This window comes from Corella eumyota, chromosome 1, assembly GCF_963082875.1.
Source record: "Corella eumyota chromosome 1, kaCorEumy4.1, whole genome shotgun sequence".
Lineage (NCBI taxonomy): Eukaryota > Metazoa > Chordata > Ascidiacea > Phlebobranchia > Corellidae > Corella > Corella eumyota.
This window is the reverse complement of record NC_137490.1, coordinates 17,110,486-17,131,581: the sequence shown is the minus strand read 5'-3', so window position 1 is coordinate 17,131,581 and position 21,096 is coordinate 17,110,486. Positions and strand designations below refer to the sequence as shown.

At 31.6% G+C, this 21,096-nt stretch overlaps 3 protein-coding genes across 3 annotated transcripts; 2 read left to right on the top strand and 1 right to left on the bottom strand.

Annotated features, from left to right (window-relative positions):
* Nucleotides 1-1,712: 1,712 nt before the first annotated feature.
* LOC145740769 (transcriptional adapter 2-alpha-like) lies at nt 1,713-3,158 on the top strand. Its single transcript, XM_082558611.1, has one exon. The coding sequence runs from the start codon at nt 1,730-1,732 to the stop codon at nt 3,062-3,064; it is 1,335 nt and encodes a 444-aa protein (XP_082414737.1). The 5' UTR covers nt 1,713-1,729; the 3' UTR covers nt 3,065-3,158.
* Nucleotides 3,159-3,241: 83 nt separating this feature from the next.
* On the top strand, nt 3,242-10,985 carry LOC145740770 (uncharacterized). The gene is made up of 10 exons (XM_082558612.1): nt 3,242-3,393; nt 3,484-3,632; nt 4,180-4,248; nt 4,758-4,897; nt 5,088-5,226; nt 6,540-6,666; nt 7,252-7,402; nt 7,659-7,795; nt 7,965-8,116; nt 9,382-10,985. Exons 1-10 carry the CDS (start codon nt 3,298-3,300, stop codon nt 9,512-9,514), a joined length of 1,293 nt encoding a protein of 430 aa, XP_082414738.1. The 5' UTR covers nt 3,242-3,297; the 3' UTR covers nt 9,515-10,985.
* A 954-nt stretch (nt 10,986-11,939) lies between these two features.
* Nucleotides 11,940-20,929, bottom strand: LOC145760171 (uncharacterized). Its single transcript, XM_082574054.1, has 4 exons — nt 20,429-20,929; nt 13,066-13,375; nt 12,837-12,940; nt 11,940-12,711 (listed from the first exon to the last, which is right to left on the bottom strand). Exons 1-4 carry the CDS (start codon nt 20,600-20,602, stop codon nt 12,586-12,588), a joined length of 714 nt encoding a protein of 237 aa, XP_082430180.1. The 5' UTR covers nt 20,603-20,929; the 3' UTR covers nt 11,940-12,585.
* Nucleotides 20,930-21,096: the final 167 nt, after the last annotated feature.

Genomic DNA, 21,096 nt, shown 5'->3' with positions numbered 1-21,096 from the left:
TAAAAGAATTATTTCAGGGGTAATTCCCGTTTGTTTACAATTCAATGTGCAATTCGCTAGGGTTGTCAGTTTTTTTTTTGCATAAAAAGTCTTTTTTTTCAACTAAGTTTTTAAATTAATAAATTAGTTAAATTTATCTAAAACTTTTCCATTTTTCTATTTTTAATGTAAATTAATATTTGTAACTACTAAACAAATTGTAATTTCTGTCTCATAAAATATCAAGTTTACAAAAAAATCTTTGTTTCATATATATTTGGTAGATAGCGTTGCACTACAGCTTTCTAAAAGTTTGTTCTATTAAATTATTACATCTTTAAAAACGTAATTACCAGAGGGTGTTACTTTTACACAACAGTTTAAGTTGTTAGAAATAGATGTTAAATGTTGCACATTTAGGATATGTGATTTGCCTAGTGAATAACTTATTTACTAAATCACACACATTCAATGTTTTTTTTAATTAAATAGCTAATTTTTTCTAATATAAGTGTTGCGTATTTGAAAAATAAAATTAATGAAATAGACAAAAAAGTACTATAATTCGATATTCTAGTTTTAAAACCTTGCTGCCTTTTGCAAGATGCACTTTTCTAAGATTAAGATTCTAAGATTGATTATGCGTAAATTTAATAACATAATTTGAAATTTGTTTAAAATAAACTTTTGCATGTTTTTTATGCTTAAATTGACATTTGTCTGTTAAAGTTTATAATTGTCAAAAGGCTATATTTTATCTAAAACTTTTTTATATACTTAAGTAATAAAATATATGAAGATTTCTTTTAAAGATAATGAAACAGCCTCAAAAATTCATCAATTAAATATTTTTTGGGGAAGTTGGTATTAAAGTAAAACTATTAACGGTGATTATATATGTTTAATTAAATGGTTGCAATGTGCTTAAAAATACATAAAAGATTTAAATTAATAATATACCTGGTATATAAATGCCAGATTTCAAAATTTTCCTTGAGTAAGACGCTAACAGTGCACTGAATTTTAACAACTTACATCTATTTTTCCAAAAAATCTTGCCATTTGTGGTGTGTCGTGTAATTATAATTTTTACTAAATTCCACTTTATTTCCACAAATTATATATAACCTGGCATCAAATAGCCAGATAGTCAAAATTTTCCTTGAGTAAGGCGTTAACGGTATTTACTTCAGCGTTTCGTAAATGAAAATATGTAATAATCCTTGTGCGAAAAAATAATGCCGTTTGTGGTGCTCTATAAAAGTAGTTTTTTAAACACAAGCAATAAAGACAATGCAGAAATTTATACTACTAACTAATCTGTAAAATATGCAAAAAGTAAGATTTTAATTTTATTTAAACCAATAATTAAACAACACTTTTTAAAACACACATTATGCCAAGAAAAAAACACAAGTATTGGCAACTCTGGGTTTTGATGGCCGATACGCTAAAAGGAAGTTTACGAAACTCAGTCGGTCTTTAGTCGGACGTGGTCAGGCTGCATTTTTGCAGCAGGGAAAATATTTAGAATTCACGTGTCAAGAATTTAGTAAGTTTATAATATTTTTTAGAATGCGTGGGTATTAAAGGTGACATGAGTATTTGGGATATTTTGTAATTTTATGCGTTGATATTGTTTATCGGTGGGTTCTTCGGAAAATTTGCAGGTCATTTTTTTATTTGAGCAAATTTCATTAAATAAAATTTTTTTATAACTATCAGGTGTAACATTACGGTGTTTGAAAGCATGACTGATAAAAGCCCAAAATTAATGGTTATATTCGAAAGACGTTGTATTGGTTGTAAAGTGCTTCTAAGTGAACCATACGTTAAATGTGCCGGTTGCTTTAAAGTCAAAACATATTTATGTCTGGGATGTTTCTCTAAGGGGCATGAAGATGAAAACCATTCTAACGATCATAGTTACCAAATTATTACAAACAACTTTCCAATAATGGAGAACGGATGGGAAGCTGTTGAAGAAATGAAATTATTGGATGCTTTATCTGATTGTGGTCCTGGAAATTGGGATTCTATTGCAGCACAGGTTGGAACAAAAACCAAGCAACAATGTGAAAATCATTATATGAAATTTTATGTAATCAATGCCAAGTATCCTTTGCCTGAAATGCCAAAACCAGTAATAAGGCCTTCATGTCAACCTATAACTTTTAAGGCATGTGAAGATCCATGTCGGCCTCTACCTGACTCACATAGAGCGCAACACATGGCAGGGTACTTAGCAGCAAGGGGTGATTTTGTTGAAGAATTTGATAACTATGCAGAGTGGGACATAAGTGATATTTACTTTAGCCAAGATGACTGGCCAGTTTTAAAAGCGTTAAAATTCGCAATTGTTAATATTTATCAATCGAAACTAAAAGAACGCTCAAGAAGAAAACAAATCATTAAGGATTTTGGTTTAATTAATCAAACAAATCATACATTGTTGTATGTTCGTAAATTGCCACCCGAAATTCAGGAAATTGAAGTCAAATTAAGACCTTTAATGCAATTACAATCTCATCCTATTGCTCATGACAAACTTGTAAATAGCCTTGGACTTGAGAAGCAATTGCAAAAACGGGTTTTAAAATTAAGAAACTATCGCAAAAACGGCATAAGATCTTACAGGGCTGCCCAGTTGTATGACAAACTTAAAAAACAAAGAGAACAAACAAGACCTAAAGTAAATTTTATGTCAGAAATCTTACCTCATTTGCATGACCCTGTTGCTTTAACACAGTGGCTACAAAGGCAAGCTGAATATGAAAACAACGACAATGTTTTAATGTCTAATACCCCTCTTACAACAAGTATACGTAAATTTGCCCCTCCAATAGATTTAACAGGCTTGCCAGGTGTAGAAAAACTTGGCAGTAAAGAAAGGGAGTTTTGTGCTGTGAATCGGTTAGTTCCTGAGGCTTTTTTGACACACAAAAATGCCCTGATACATGAATATAGAAAAAGTGGCACAATAAGACTTGCTACAGCTCGGGTCGTTGTCAAAATTGATGTCAACAAAACAAGGAAGTTGTTTGATTTTTTATTGGAGCATGGCGACATTGAGCAAAAAGATTAAAAAATCAAAATGTTGCTTGCATTTAAAGTAATAGAAATGATATTTAAATTTAAAAACATCAATACCTCACTGCTTTCCAGTAATTCTTAGTATATTCAGACAATCATATTATTATGTGAAAATATACAGTTTTTTTTTTACATTTATTAACTATTGTTTGAATACAACCTTCTTAATTCTTTTTTCGATAGGATCGTGTAAATAAATGGTTGATAAGATTTAAAATTGTTAAAATGACACAATATCAAGTTTCAATGTCTGGAGGTGGACCATGGGGATTTAAGATGCAGGGAGGAAAGGATTTCCATCAGCCACTTACTATTGGAAAAGTAAATATAAATTTTATATATAAAAAAAAAAAAAAAAAAACTTTTTTTAATTTTTTTTTAATTTGGTAATGGTAACAATTTTCTTTGTAGCTTACACCTGGAGGTAAGGCACAAAAGTCTGGAGTTCAAGAAGGATATTTAATTGAGAAAGTTAATGGAGAAGAAGTTCAAATGTTAACTCATATAGAAGCACAAAATAAAATTAAGGGTGCTGGATTTACACTTACTCTACAACTGCGGTAATCTATTGTTTAATTATTAATTTATGTATCCTAAAAAATGTATTTTATTGACAGGTATTTAAATAAATAACAAAAACATTAAGTTTATATTATGGTGTTGTTAAGTACATAGCTTAAGGCAATATATTCATAAAATACCAGATTTCAAGTGCATCAATAAATTACAATGTATGCATTTCTAAAACCTGAAGGAATTTCAAGTAGCCAAATAAAACAAAACTTAAGTGTTAAAAAGTACCATACCTAATTTGTTAATAATTATATTTTGGTTATATTGATAGGATATGTGTGTGGTTTGTTTATGTTATAAACTGGCATGACTAGTACCAGACCAAATAGGTTAAAACATTGAAAAAATGCAATTTAATTTAAACAACCTGATTTTCTTGTTACCAGAATGTTATGAATCATGCATTTAATTATTTAAACTGTTTAAGGTGTCACATCATCCTTTTAACCTAGATTTAATAAGCATTATACCACATTATTTTTACATGGTTAAAATTTAATTTTTTTTTAAATGTGTTTATTTTTTATATTTTAGTAAACCTAAAGACAAGTCAGCTACACCATTGCCTCCAGCCCCTACAACTAAGTTTGATGCAAAGTCAAGGTAAAAAAATAATAACAAATTTGCTTTTATTTAAATTTAATTTTTGTATATAAGGCTATATGTTATGGTTTTTTATAATTCTCTTAAATAAATTTATGAATCATAAAGTAAAATGCCTGGTGGCAGTGGTAGTTTGTAATATAATATATCTGACATTCTAAGGCTTTATATGCGTCACAAAACATTTTATGCATTTTATACTCTCATTAATTTTAGAAAGTTATGCATACAAAAATTACTTTCCTAATATAGTGCCAGCATACCGGTTATGACTTGTTGTGTTGTGCTAATTAGGTTTTTACTTTAACTGACAGGTATGATTAATTGGCATTTTAATGACATGCATAAAGCACAAACTGAAATTTTCTGTTCTAAGTAATTAAGACCATTAAATTTTAACATTATAAACAATATATATAATTTGCATGGAAAATTCTGCAAAACGTGATGTAGTTATTGGTTTACACACAGTATTTCTAATGTTTAATTTTTATTTTGTTTTGATTAAGTTTTGCTGATGCAAAAATATACAAGCCAAGTCCTGTAGAAACAAGATTTGATAAATACAACAATCCAAAAGACTGGCAACATGAAGGTGGAATTCAACAATCACCCGCTCTACAGAAGGTTCTTACGAAACCTGTCAAATGTAAGATTTCAAATGTTTTTTTGAAAAAGTGTATAAAATATTTATTTTTCAGTAGGGAAATATTTTCAAAATGTATGAAAATGCTTTCAGTAATTTTTATGAAGCATCTACACTATGTAAAAACTATCAGAATTTTTTTTTTAAATACAAAAGTTCTGCAGAGATAACCCAAATTTTATAAAAAATTTAGCATCAGTTCCCAATGCTGAAAAGTCCACTTTAACCATCACACCAGCTATTAAGGAGATGATTCTTCAGGAAGAAGAAGATAAAAATATGGAGGGGCAGAAGGTTGGAGTAAAAACTTGGCCATCTCACAGTGAAAATGGGTGAGAAAAAAAGGATTTATTTCTTATTTGTACTTCAAGTTATTTAAACCATTTATTTTTAAATCCAAATTTTAAAATATTAGTGGGTCACTTTTTTATTAGTTTTTATTTATTTTTTTTTTCTAATGAAATAAGATCATAACAAGTATCGAAAGATGTTTTATTTCAACTGTGGTGTAATGGGAAATTTTAAATTAAATATTTTTAAACAATTTACATGTCATATAACAATACATTTTGTTGTACTGTGAATTAGTATTCTCACATCAAGAAAAAACGTTGATTTTGTTTTGATGTTAAGGAAGTAGTGGTTGTGTAACTTGACCTTTTTTTGTAGTTTACTCGCTTATTTAGATGTTTACTTTTCCCTTTGTTTCAAACTATTTTAATTGCTTGTTTTGTGATGTAACACTCACTCGAGAATTCACTGTGTGATGTCATAATGACACATCAAACCACACATTCCTACTTCAATTGAAATCGCGACAATTGTCCTTTTGTTTTGTCACAATTCTGGAATTTTGGAGAGCCTTCGCATTCCAGTCGTGGTCTAGACCAGGGTTTAAATTATACAGTTTTCAATTCCCACTTTTCCAAATTGTTTTTTCTCCTTTTGTGTGATGTAATAATGTTATTTTAGCATAAGTGTTTCGAGGGGCTTTCATATAACCTAATTGATGATTTAAACTTTAAAGTTTTTTTAAGGGTTGGGTAGTCAGGAAAGTTTTAAATTGCCCTGGTTTTTAAATAAAAATAAAAAAGAATTAATATTTAATTAAATTCTTTCAAAAATTGTTCTATGAACATTTTAACCAAATAAACATATACACCAAAACTTTAAATATTTAAAATACCTCGTTCTTTTTATTGCCTGTCCCTACTAATGGAAATTACTTATACCAACATCATATAAAATTCCTATTCAAACATCACAGTCAACAACAGTAAGTTAAAATCAAACAACCATGACATTTAATCAATAGGTTCCACTGTTAACCACAATCTTTGCTATTTGCTGAAGTGATTTTTATCTTGTTTGGTGCTTAAATTTTTTGTGTGGTATTTTTTAGTAACCGAGATTTTGTTTGACTCTGTTAGTAAGGTATTTTGGTCCGTTGGTTACCAAAAAATTTTGTCATATACTGCATTTGTTTTACATTGTGTAATTGCATTAAAAAATTTGCTTAAAAATTTAATAAACAAGCCTAAATATACAATTTTTCATAAGTTAAAATTGTTTAAACATCTAGTTACTCAAAAACATTTAAAATTTCTAAATAATTAAAATTTTATCAATACAAATGTTATTTTAGGACAACTAATGGTTCTGTATCTCCCATACCACCAAACCAATCTGATAATAGGTCCAAGGCTGCTGTAAATATCGGTAAATTTATTCAAGGATCTGGTGCAACAAACGGCGAACCTACATTTGTTAAGGTAAAAATGTCAAATTTACATCTATGTTAATTATTTAGTCAAAAATTTTTACGCGATTTCATAAAATGATATATATATACCTTTTGTTTGAAGATTTTTTTTTAATACTTATTTAATTTGCAAAATTATTTTTAAAATATTTTATTTTGTCAATCATATATAACATCCTCTTTCTGTCTACTTGAGATTGTCACTTTAGTTTTATTTCTTCATATAATTGCAATGCCTACATATATAAAATAGCATGTTTATGTTTTAAGCAAATGCATTAGGGGGAAATGTTGTAGGCATATAATTTAAAACTATCCATCTCAATTTGTTTAACTTCCTGTCTTTCACTTTCAACATTGTGATTAAGAAAATTTATATAAACATTGCACATTCTACTTGTTTTTTTTTTAACAAAAATTAAATGTTTATAAGATAAATTAAATTATTTTTTTGCAAGAAATATGTTTAATTGATTTCTGAGTGTATAAAAGTTTAAAAACATGCTAGCATATATTTAAATGTTAATTTTTTACTCCTAGACATGTTTTTGTGCTTTTATTTATTTATTTTTTTAAATTGTTATTTTTGCATCAGCCTCTTCAAGATATTGGAGCCCCTCTTGGCGAACCAGCGGTGTTAGAGGTAAGGTTGGGACCCAGTTTACCGGTTCCCACAGTGCACTGGTACCATAACAACCGTCCAGCAAGAGAATCGAAAGACAAAGATATTAGATTTCTTAGTAGCGGTAAGTTAAATTTTTACCAAAGTTTTATATTTGCTTTAAAAATTTTTCTTGATGTAAATTGTGTTTTTGTTGTTCCTCTTTTTTGATTTTACATAAATATTTGATTTACATAAATAAGATTTTTTCTAAAAAAAATTTCTAAAAAAAATAAACAAAAATTTTAGCAACATTATATGAGCTCATACTCATAAAAAGTGTTAATATTAAACCACTCCCTTTTAATTTTTTTTCAACTGATTAAATTATTTTTTTTCAGGGCAAGTTCACACGTTAGTGTTAGGAGAATTATCCCCAGAAGTGTTAGGTCAATACACATGCACTATCATGAACAAATATGGATCCAAGTCAAGCAGGTGTAATGTTACGATCAAATCTAGTGCATCACATAACCAGGTGGGTTTAATAATTTATTATGCTACTTGAGATAAGATACTGTGTTTTAATTTTGCAACCTGTAATGGCTCGGCAAATTTCAATTCACAAACTTGTTAAATTAAAACAAGATTTTTGAATTTAATATTTTCAATAAATTTTCCAAAACTTTCAACTTTTTGTTTTTTAGGTTCGTCAACCAGCCCAATATGTTCCACCAGTTGCAACAAGCCAGGCTAACCCCGAGACAAAAAGGGTAATCCCCAGCACCTCCTTGGGTCTGTACTCCAATCAAAATGTTCAAAAATCTTATGACGGTCAGGTCAACAGATCAACATCAAGGTAATACTAAAAAAAAATTTACCATGAAATATTTATAATTTTATCATTATTATTAAGTTCTTTTATATATATTAATATATATATATGTATATTATTATGGCTTACTCTATTCTTAGTGCTATATAAAGGTTTGATATATACTTTATTAAATTTTATTGAAATTATAACCTGCTGAGAAGATATTATATTTTTATCAAATATCATTTCTCACACAGCTGGCTTTAATCTGACTCCTTATTTGGTATTAAAATATAGTAGGAATAACTAAAATTACTTGGTTAAGTAAAACGTGTAATATTAAAGTGAAGTATATTATTTATTTCTCCTATTTTTAACACAGTATACTAAGTACTAAAATAGTAATTCAGAAACTGTAATTTAGGTAATCTTTTTATTATGCCAAGCTTATGTTTTATACATAGAAATCCATATAGAAACGGTAACCATAACCAGACTTGTTTACATAAACAATAACAAACATGTTTATTTATAACATTTTTATCTTGTTCACATTTTACAATCATGTTTTTACACTCTTGGTTTTTAGATTTAAATTTCTCAACACAGATATAATGATGTCATTTAGTATAAGTCATAACCTATCCTTTATATTACCACATCCACTTATACCAATAAACAGCGACTGTGTTATGCGGTTTAAAACCACATTACATTACTGAAGTCGATATTTATGGATTGTATATCCAAGCAACCAAAATATTATGTACTCTATATTTGGTTTCCAGACAAAAGAAAACTAATGTATTATAGGAATGCGTAAATATATTTTTATGAGTAAATTTTTTTTATCTGTAGTTATTTTTAAATAAAAACACTTAGCAATTTTGTTAGAAACCAAAATTTCAAAGAAATGTTTTTGCAAAACTGGGAGTTTTAATTTTTATCGATTTTCTAACAACTCGTACCACTACATTTGTTAAAATTACCAGGTTCAGAAAAGTTTCAAAATAACTTTTTGGTGTTCCCCCTTTCAAAGTTACATCTATAATTTTGCTGTACACCTGTATATTTGGGCTCAAGGGATTTTAAAAAGATTTAACCTTTACACAACATAAATAAACAAAAAAATAAACAATATGTTTATAGTAAGATACCAATAGTAGTAATCATAGCCTAAATACACATTTTAATCTAAATTGTATGTCGTTGATATTATAATGTTGGCATCTACCAATGATGTAAAAAATAAACACGACTTTATGACGTCATAATTTTATTAAACACCACATTATGACGTCACACAGAGACAGCAACGAAGAATCGGAAGTGATGAAGGCGCTCCGCGAGGACAGTCCTCCGAAGCAACATCAACATCACAAAACAAGATCCATGAAGTATTTGGAGGAAACTCTTCTGCCGGAATCGGACGACTTGTAATTCTGTCTGAAAAATCCGCTTGCTCGGAACATGTGACGTCACCATATTGTAAGCAACCACGTTAATTATATTCATTTTCATGTTTTTTAAATATTTTTAGCTTTACTTGATTTTTTTAAATTTTGAACGTGCGAAAATGAATTACCTAATCATGTTTTGTGACGTCATCATTTTTTTGTAAATTTTTATTGGCGGAGAATAGAGTGTAAGTTTGCCTTTTTAAATTTTAATCACCGCATATATCCAGAACATTACGCCATTCTTTTCTATATTAAAAATGACGTCATGTCCTATTTCTAATAGTGACGTCATCTTTTGGGCGTAAATGTTTACTTCTGTATTTTTGTGCATAATTTTTTTTAAATTTTTTTTTATCACATTCCAAAAAAAATTGCAACATTCCTCAGTTTAGTTATTTGTGGACAAAAAAATTAAGTGTTAGCATTTTAAGTATAGAAATGCTAATTTCGTGCAAATTTAACTCCTCCAAATTTTATAAATAATTAATTTTCCACCCCTATATTTTTAATAGAATTTTATTTTAACATATTTTGACTATTAGCACAATAAAAAACTTTTCCTTTCCGTCCGTTATAACTAAATATCTCCTTTTGTAATAGTGTAATTTTAAATCAAGTGTATCTTAATTGAATGTCGTTTTATTGAATAATATACTTGCTCGTCCTTCGTTTTTAATATGCAGTATTAGCAGCGCTTTGGCGCGCACTAGCGGCCTTTGTTTCTCGTAAGCTTCACCCGCTTGGCTTCGTAGTTGGACTGTTATTTTAATCATGTTTTGTGGGAATTTTTGTTTTAATTTTTAGCACTAGTTATGGTAATAATATTTTATCTGTATTATTAATAACCAACAGTTTAAATTTAATTTTCTGTACTTGTAATTTCTGCCAAATTACTTTTTCTATTTTAACTACATTTTGGTATTCCTTTGACTGTACATAAATGTAAATTTAGGTGATGTTTTTAAATTTAAAAATTATATTTTATTTTTTAGCTTCCTTAATTTTAAAAATTTGTAATTTCAACTTGTTGTTTCATAATAGTGTTTTTAAAATTTTCAATGCCTTATAATTTTACTTAACAGTTTTACAGTTTTTATCATTTTGTAGATTTTGTTTTTAAACACGCTTTTAAATATTTTAATGCGTTTTTAAAAATATTTTGTTCTGTTTGGGTTATCTTTGTGCAGCCAAGTCTACCTAATACTTTCCAAAATGTTCAAAATTAAAAAAAAAACTTGCCTTACTTTTTGCGTTGGTTTTAAAACCAAACTCACACTTCATCATTCTGTGATTTTAACGCCATTTATTGATATATATTCCTTCATATTCGTACCATGCTTTATAAATGGGATTTTTCGCTCACTTTTGCTTCGCGGGGTTTTTAATGTACTGCCATTTCTGTATATTATCTCTATAGCTATAATATATCAACTACAAATATAATTGTGATTTGCAAAGTTGTCTGTTGATTTCTAATTTACTCAATGCAATTGATAAATTTAAATATCAACTTGTGCACATTCAATAGTTTAAAGTTAATAAATACGTCATAAAATTTTAGGTTTAACATTTTCTAGTATTGTTTAAATGTTATTAGCACCTCTGTTGTTAAGTTTTGTGGTCGTTCCTGGCATTTATTTACTAAACCGTAGACTATGTTTGCCTATCCTAATATAAACATTACATATAAGCCGAACTACAGACAAAGGTATCAGGTTTAAGTTTCAACAAAGCGGTGGTTAACCCCAAATGCCAAAGTTCAATATCAAACTAAATATTATCCGCCAATTAGCACCAGTAATACTGACATATTTATCTTTGAGCTGTGATTTTCTGTAAACAAACGACACAATGGCCCCTATTTTTATTATTATATTTAAATGTTAAGTACATTTTTTACCTAGTATACATATAAACTTTTGTTGGAGCTTTATTTTTTGTTTATAAAAGTAGCGCTACGTTCGTCTATGTCAAAGGTACAACATTTAAAAAAGGTCTTCTTTGTTCCTAAAAACAAAACTATTTCTTCTAAGCCAATAACTAATTACATATTTATGTTTTTGTTATGCCCAATGCGTTTGGTTTGTTTTGCCAGGGGATTAGAAGTTTGTGTGGTACAGTGTTTATGTTTCCTTACGTTTCAAGCATTTAAATTTACCTTCTAGATCATACCCTATTTTTAAATATGACTCAATGAGAGTTGTATAATATGATACCCGTGCCATTGATATTAAAAGTAACTTAGCAATGATAAATAGATTTTTATCTAACTACTTAGTGATGATTAATGTAAGTAGGCTACCACATAAAATTTTTATTCCAAATTGTGATTTCATTTTTTTATTGTAAAAAAATAACAAACAAATAAACAGTAAAATATAAATACGAAATAAAATAAAAACAACATAAAAATAAGATAACCTAAGCGTTAAATTAAATATTTCTTTAAAAAATGATTGTTATCCAATATCTACAAGATGTCACTATTCAGCTTTATTTTCATAATTTTTGATTTCATTAAAGTGTTTTTACCTAAAATTTTACTTTAAAATATTAATAGCTATTTAGCATGAATATAAATTTTTCTTTCAAAACAATTTTTTTTCGAACGAAGATTAAAATATTTTCCGAAAAATTAGCAATTATAGGACAAAGGGTGAACTGCGGTCGGGCAACAATCAGGCCTTCACCGCCAAGATTACAAGTATTGGCTGGGTATTGTTGTTTGGTATTGTTATGTTTAAAAGCGCCAGGGATAATTTGATTAGGTTAGCACTCGTCGCTTTTTAAGTAATTGGATTACCCGCGCGGCGGGCTTTCTTCTCCGCGGGTCGGCACTAACAGAAATTAAAAGATTTTCTTTGGGTAATTGTTCGTGCTCAAAAATTCTAAAGCATGGGTCCGTAATTCCGGTACGTCTCGCGTTCGAGCGCGCCCGGCGTTTTTCGATTTAGTCTTATTATTGGCAGATACCATCTCCTTTTTAACGCATCACCTCGTCGTTCCTTGTACCTGTGACGTCACCCGTGGTTTATTTTAGTGACGTCATTATCACGTGTGCATGAGCTGGCAAGTGTGGTGCCTGGATTCGGACTTTGAGCAAGATAAACCAGCCTGGCAGGGGCATTGTTCATACATTTCTGGGCTTCGTTTTCGTTTGTAAGGACGTGGACAAATCTGTAAAATATATCAAAACAATTATTAAACTAAAAAAATACACATGAGTATTTGATCATTCTGGCAAATCTACAAATGTTATACTAAAACACTTTTATAGCCAACTAGAAAAAGCATTAATTTACCTGGCCTAGGGTGATGTAAGATTTGCATATTCGAATATGTCCATGCTTCGCACAACATAAACCTCCTGCACAGTCAGACGTTACTTTGCATACCTCGTTTGCCTCTGTACAAAAATCATAAAATTAAAAACTTCATAGGTAAGTTAAAGTAAATATAAGTGCAATTATTGTTAAGCCTAACTGGATTTCCCCCCTAAATATACTGGTTTGTTTACAATTCGTCATTTACCTTTCTTGACTGGGGTGGAGGTTGCTGACACGTTTCCCTTTAGAACTCTATCATTTTTGGTAGGAGGGACTATTTTTTGTGTGTTGGTGGGTTTTGGTCGTCTGTTGTTGGCCTTCTTGCACTTCTTGAATGGCCTTCTGCATTTCTTAAGGTTCTTTTTAATGCATTTCCTGTTTTTGCATTGTAAAACTTTCTTCAACTTGCACTTGTCAAAGTTTTTCTTGCACAGCATTTTTTTCCTTCGTTTTACATTATCTGCATGAGCGGATTTTCGGCCGCCATTTTTACACATCCTTCTGTTACATCGACCCTAAAAATAAAAAAATTAGGGATTGACTTAAATGAAATAGATTGTTATTTTTTTCAAATTAAGGTATTGAATGTTTTTAAGTAATAAAACAGAAATATATATCTTCTGAGTTTCAAAAGTGAATATTTCTAAATTTTAAAAATATAACAATTTGCTGTTTATTTAACGCAGTGCTTTATTGAGTTACAAACGAAGTTATGTAATCGTATTACCCGCCTAATGTTACAGCTGTAAAGGGTGTTATTTTACTGCTTTTATGTGTTGAAATAAAAGGAAGCCCGCAAACAGATATAGCTTGCGATAGACCATTGTTATTTTTCTTTCATCTTTTTTACAACTGAGTGACGTAACGGTTGTGTTCTATTCACGCCCTAATAGTGTACTATTTTACACATGATTCCGCCTCACTCCCAATTTTAAAGATGTAACGTAAATTAGGTAAGGCAGAGTGCGCGCAGAAGGCCTTAATTTAACTTAAATGATGTACAACTACAGGTTTTTTTATGACGTCATGTTCGGAAGTTTTTGCACGTTTTAAGATATAGGTTTGGGTGGTTCTATGTAATACAGGGGCAACCAAGCGCATTTTAAGCCTTTAGATTTTGATTGAAAGTTTTGTGGGGCCGTACGTGTTACCTTGGCTACACCCAGTACCCCCCGTGAGGATCAGTGCCTGTAATCTCGCTAACCTGAGAATAAACCATAGATGACCAAGTTTGCGAAACCACCCGCCTCGTTATAAATCAAACGGACCGACCTAGTGGATTAATCTTGCTACGGAGAAATATTTGATTAGTCTGTTTCGTTCTGACACGTGGATATATTTATGGCGTGCGATGCTGAGTGCCAAAACAAATTGATTTTCCAACTTCAAGCCTTTCCGCCATTGTAAATTGATCAAAGCGCGCCCCCACGGCGAAACAATGTCCGTCACCTTGTCCTACATAACTCGTTCTCCCATTCAAAAGTCCCTCCTAGGTTTGAAAACACGTCCGCGGAATGATTGATAGTGACTTGGTTTGCCCGGCGTTTGATGATAGCTGACGGCCGATTAAAAACCTAAATCTCGAGTTTAATGTAAACTTCGCCGTCAATTAACGCGCCATATTGCTTAAACAAGCACCGCTTGCCGCCTGCACTGAAGTAGGTTTGTACACACGACAGATTGCTAACTAGAACGTGATACCAAGTAATCACTACCTCTCACTTCATTTTCCACTCACCACAAATAATAATATGTGACGTCAAAAGGGAATGTCGTTGACATGTTAAAGTTGAAATGTTCATGTTTGTTTACATTAGCCATGTTCGTGTATTTATCGATTTGTAAAATCAAAGCAAGGAATTACTGTATTTTCTGTAGCTTGTAATAGCTATCAGATAACATGGGGACCCAGGCAAACTTAATATTCAGGTAATTAGTTGATAAATGTGTTTGTTTTTACAATCCGCGCTCTCTGTTTGCTGTGCTTATCAGTATAAGCCGAAATAAGGTTGAATTAATTGAAAAATAACTTCAAACCGTGAATTAATTAACCGGCTTAGATCATAATATTCGGAAGTAAACATTTGACTTATTCGCATTAAGGCCTTTGAAGTCGGGCTAAGTCTGTTTATGAATACACGGCGCTACAAAATTCTCCAACACGTGACGCTCTTATCTTAAACATCGATAAAGCAGTCACAAACATCAAATTTCAATTCCACATCGTCGCTTTTATTCGCCGAGTTGAGTGACAAGCTGGGTCTGAATAAAATGACTTTATCCTCAATGACGTATTTCATCCCAAGCGAAAAAAGACAATTTCCGATCTGGTGCAAATCTTACATAAACAAAAGATCACGACATTTTACAGAAATGCCAATGTTCGTCATACGAGAACCCTTAATATTTGATTTCTTTTTTTTTTCTAAATTATTGGCCTATACCAATTTTAAGGGACTTTTTGCGTTTAAAATAAACGTGTAACAACCACTTTGCAAATGACGAAATTTTACGGTAAAAAGACGATAAAATTTAATTTTTATTTGCAATCTCTCTTAAGTTTATGCGACATTGAACCTTGCGCCTCTGTGTTGGTAAGAATTATATAACAGTTAAATATTTGCGGTCGCCTAAAATATTTTAATTGAAAATTCTCGGAAAATTAAATTTACCGAAACAGATTAGGCTGGAAACCAATCGACAAGGTTGGCATTGTGACGTCACAGCCGTCGTTCATTATCACCCGCGATCAAACAATTGTCAAGTCAATTATTATTGCGACTGGACTTCATTGTTAAAGTAAACATTTAAGTCTCGGTTGTCAACGGACAGGTATTTACGGTTTAGCCGACACCAGCTGTGCGATTTCCCGCCGAAGTAGTGAAAGCTCCCGGGCTCGAAACGATACCGCACATAAATAAACAATGGGACTCTGCCGATTGAAGTCGCCGGTATTATTTGAATGCGACGCCGCAGATCGCAATGTTTTTCTTCGAGATAGAGATCAGTCTGTAATCTTTAATACCATTCACATAAGCGCAATATTTAAAATAACAATTTTGAATTTCGAATGCGTTAAGTAATAAGTCGTTTCTGTGACTCAATTTCCTTAATTTTAGCTCCGATTATGACACAATAAAAACAACGGCATTTTTTAGCGCCAGCTAATTCGATCTCGAGGGCCCCCTTGCTTGTAGTTATTTGTACGAGTTATTAAACGATGTTTAAGTGACGTGAATTCGTGTGAAAAACGTTTCGAGACCAAACCATCGCCGGGTTAAATAAGGAATGGAATTTGAAAGTGATTCCTTTACAGATAGGGGAATATCACGATGGGGGATTGTGTTTATTTTTACTCTCAATTTCGCGGAATTTTTCTTATAAACTTGCTATTTCAACTAGGTATTCACAAAACGAATTAAACTTAAAATAATATCCCCTATTACCAACAAGTTTAAACTAGCATTGACTCAATATAACACATGTAACAGTGATGTAATAAAATGACTTCATTAAATTTTGTTTTCGTCAAGGTCACGTATCTGAGCCGAGATATTATCATAGGATTGTTCTCTAAAAACGATGTTTACATAAACCAGAGTAAAATAAGGTGGGGGGTTTATTTTGAAACGTCAAGTTACGAAATAAAAACATCTGTCCGTTCTGTTGTGTATATTCGACCTAGCCTCAACTTAATTAACTCGCAAACCTAAGATAAAAATCATGAATAATCCGATTTTGAACCCTCTTAGCACCGCGAACGATTAGTTATCCATTGTCTTTGTAGCCAAAGAGTTTTACAGGTTGCATTGATATGGTTTTAAACATGCAAAATGAAAGAAAAAGATCTGCCGAATTGTAAATGAAGATTTAAAACTCATTAAAACGTAGCGCGCGTGTCTCGAGCAACCGAAATCAAAGGACTTTTGCCGACAGAGCAGGTCATAGCGAATAATAGTCTAATATTTCATCATAAACGAATCGGAGATTTCGTATTTATGAGATTATCGGGAAAAGCGAACAGGTGGCCAGACCGACTCAAGTATATTCACGTCTGTCAAAACCTTCGAAAATCACTTTAAAATACACGAGAATACGTAACACAAATTGAAGAGCAAACTTTAGCGTTCATCGGTATAAAATATTACCCTAATCTAACTGCGGTTTATGACGTTTGCTTAATGTTTTCGGAATATTATTAAGTGTTATTTGGGCTTACGTTTACTAATGTCTTAAGCGAGTTTGTGTACATTTTTGTGGTTCGGAAATTGCGAAACATATACCGTAGAGCGGGCAAAATTTTTTCTTTGTGTAAATTCATCGCTTGAGAGCAGCCTTGACGAAATCGAAAAAAAAGATTACGGAAAGACAATAAATTTTGTTTTGAATTTGCTACGCTTTTTTTGCAGAAAACAAAACCGCCTTCAAATCCGTTTGTTCTTTAAAAACAAAACGCGATCACGTTACCCATAAATCAAAGCCTAACCTAAATTGGTTAAAAGGTTTAAAACGGAAATGCCTGACGTAAGGAACCGCTTCCTACTTAAAAGTAAAATTTATTGAGATTTTAAAAAAAAGGTCGACCTTCTTATAGGTTTAACACCTGGGACAACAAGAATTCGTAAATCTTATTTCCAAAACCATAACTTATGGTTTAGAAGCCCAAAATTAATCGGACACAGCTACAACAAAGATCGGATAAAGCAACGCAATTGACACAGATGCTAGTCATTTATCAGAATTATTTTTTATATTCAACCTGACAAACATCAATAACGTTGCATGTATTTTTTTTTAAGTCCCATGGCAGCAGTCTTTGTTTAGCAGCATCGTTACTATATGTAAATTACCCATAAAAACTAGTTGTACTCCCCTTTTTGAGGTTTAGTGTTTGTTATTTTGTTATTATGTGTATTAATATTTAATTAAGATAAGTTAAGGCCCTACAACTAACATCTTTGTGGCTTAGTAAAAGTTTGTCGAGACTCGATTGTTTTAGTAAACGATACAGTCGGTTATATTGTTCAATTTTTGGACCAGCAAATTGAAAACGTCTCATTTTTTCGCCTTGTTTATTTATGCCGAAAGAAACGAGATCGCATCAAAGCGCTTCGCCGCCGTTTGTTTTTGTTGGCCCAGCTTTTTTGGTCCGCTTCGTTTAGATCCAATAAAAAGTTTATTTTTTTGAGTTCACGAAAAAAATGGCTCCTACTAACAAAAACAGACGCTGTAATATGTCACGTGGCCTAATTTATTCGAGAAGGTCAAAAAAATAATTTAAAAAACTTTGACATTAAACAACTTTGTCAAAATTTAGTTTCAACTAATTAAGCTTTAACCTTCAGGAGTAATTGCATTAAAAAAGTTGTTTTAAAGTAAAGTGAGTTCGGTATTTATTTGCGTTTCCCGTTTCGATATCAAAGCAGGAAATGACATCTTAAATTGTCATTCCATGTTAACAGGTGCTAACCCAATATCACGAAAATTCCGACAAAATAAGAAAAGTCGTTCTGACCCATTAGGTGTTTAAATTTAAAGTTCTTTCAAAAGTAAAGTGCCAAAAATATAAATTTTAACACGTTTTTGCGTGATACGTGTCTTCAAGGACACCCAAGCGTGTTTAACGCACCAAAATCATTATAATTTAGCGGCAATGAAAGGACTGGTGCGCAAATATAGTAAGTTGTGGGAGTTCGTATAAACATTCCAATAAACAGCTGTCGTTTACGCCCATAACCTTTCAAGGGTTTTATTTTTTGACAGTTTTGCTTCGAATTTACGCGCGAACGATTTCGAATATAACAAACATAAGCTAGGCAAAATAACGGAAAATTTTTCAAGTAAAACTGTAGAAAAAAATGCGGTCAGAGTTGGACAAAAATCAGGCGATACATAGACAACTAACTTGTTAACACTTGTCGGCGGACCCTTTGTTGCCTGCACCCTATTGTTATGTCACAGGTGAATTTAAAGGCACTGGGGGTTAGCGATTATCAGCAGTTGAAATCGAAACCCGAAAATTCGATGTTTGGTTCCGTACAAAGGACCGCGCGACCAAAATACGCTTTTACGGCATGCTGAAAGATTTCGGACGTTTTGAAGACATGTTATCCGGCATTTGAACACTGAGACATATTTACTGCTCAAAAGTCACGTAATTAAAAACAAATAACTTTTTGTAAAAGACCAATATTTTTCGAGTTTTCTGCCGATTGGTGTCGTACAAGGGCTGTTAGTCTTAGCTCGTAACTTCAAAATTTCTTTTTAATAACAAAATTTTCCTAACTTTAAATGGTGGAAAATTAAAATAAAATGAGTATAGGTATATTTATTTATCGTCAAAGACTATTAGAAAAAAATGTAATAATTTTAAATATAAAAACAATTTAAACGCTATCACTAAAGTGCAAAACTTGCATAGAAAAAAAAACAACCTAACCTATAATTCTATAAATATAAATGCACCAATGTTTATGTTTAATAATCGTTGTTTTGTGTTCTGTTAGTTGTTCTTTTAAAGGGTCAACAATACATTTTAAGAAAAGAATGATCTAAGGAAACCTTAGTTGTTTTGTTAGCACATTTTTTTGAAAAAATCTACACACACAGTGAAGTCGATATGTTGTAGACTATGGGCCCGAAGTAGTTTGTACAGCACTAAATGCTGTCAAAAGAACAAACAGATCAAAAAACCATGGCGCGTATTTAATAGACTTGAAAACTTAAAATTTATCTTTAAGTATGGGAACTTAACTTTTGTTTACCTGACGTTGATTTACCTAGGTATTAGAAATGTGTAAAGGTAGTGTGTGCTTAAAAAGGCATATAACGCGCTAATGTGAGTTATCATTAAGATATGTAACTCAGTTTTAACTTAGATTTGCATCAAGTTTAAACTAATGCCCTTGTTGAACGCTGGTTATCAATTTTCAGATCGAGCGCACACTTTAAGCTTGGCGTTATCTCGAGCCTTAACCTTTCCTGCAAGGATTGATATTGGTGTTTACCGTTATAATACAACTGATATAATACCCGGTTGAACTGAACCATGTGTATATTCATGGCCACATTTGAACAAACAGCGTCAATTAACAAGGCCACCGATTGTGGGCATAGATCGAAAGGTCTGAAGTGGCTTTGAATTTTCCAATCCGTCAACAAGCATAGACATAAAACGATAAAGCAGTAAAATGAGGGCTTGGGTTAATTATTTCTTAAGCTAAGCTCTTGTCAGCTTGTAATGTTGAAAACCATTACCTATCCGAGCTTGCAATACTCATCTATGCTCTGACAAGCGGTAATTGACTTGAGTTAATTTAATTTGTAGCGAACGTATGAGGCCAATGCGGTTAAGACGTAGATATACATTGCACGAAACCTTAACAACATCTAAATAAGCTTATCGCAAAACCGAACTGCATACCTGAAGCGCTGGGTAATTTCGTGTAATATTTTGGCAGTGGCGTGATTAGAATATAAACTATTTTTAAAAATTACACAAACGTCAACAAACGTAATTCTTGCAGTTTGAATTTTGATTAAAACAAAAAATTTTAATGGAATCCTACCTTTCGTTTTTCTCCATGCTTTGTTTCTGCAACATGATGATGACCTCGACTTACGGAGCCACCTCGTTTACCACTGGGCATTAAAGCAACCGAACTGTCTTTCGACTCACAAACATCCACTTCAAGAAAATGAAGCAGAATGAATGTGACTAACACCGCTTTCGAAATCCACATTTTCTGCCGTAAAATCCGAGCCTTTTCCCGCTAAATGAGTTCGATAGCCTCCAATGTCAGATCTTGTTTTCACGAAAATACTAAATTTTGTTGAAATTAAATTTAGTGTCAAGTCAAATTTTATTGTTTTTGGTTGAAGTCTGTTCTGCCGACTTCTCTGTACTGAATATATTCTCTTCAGTACGGTGAGTTTTATTCCAAATCGTCTCGCGTTTTCCCTTTTTTCCTTGGTCCGACGTCACTTCAAAGAGCTATCTTAACAGGCTACAAAACCTTTGATCGCTGCCCAGCGAGTCCTGTCATAATAAAAGGGAAGATTTAAAGATTTCTGCCGTAATTAACTCGCTCAAAAATTAGGCAATAATCCCGCTGTACACGATAAAATCTGACCAACAACCCGACTACTTCATATAGCCTGGCTAAAAATAAAATGGTGGCCGCAATTATTTTAAGTGCTGCCACGTTGTAAATAGTTGGTATGGATTATGATTTTC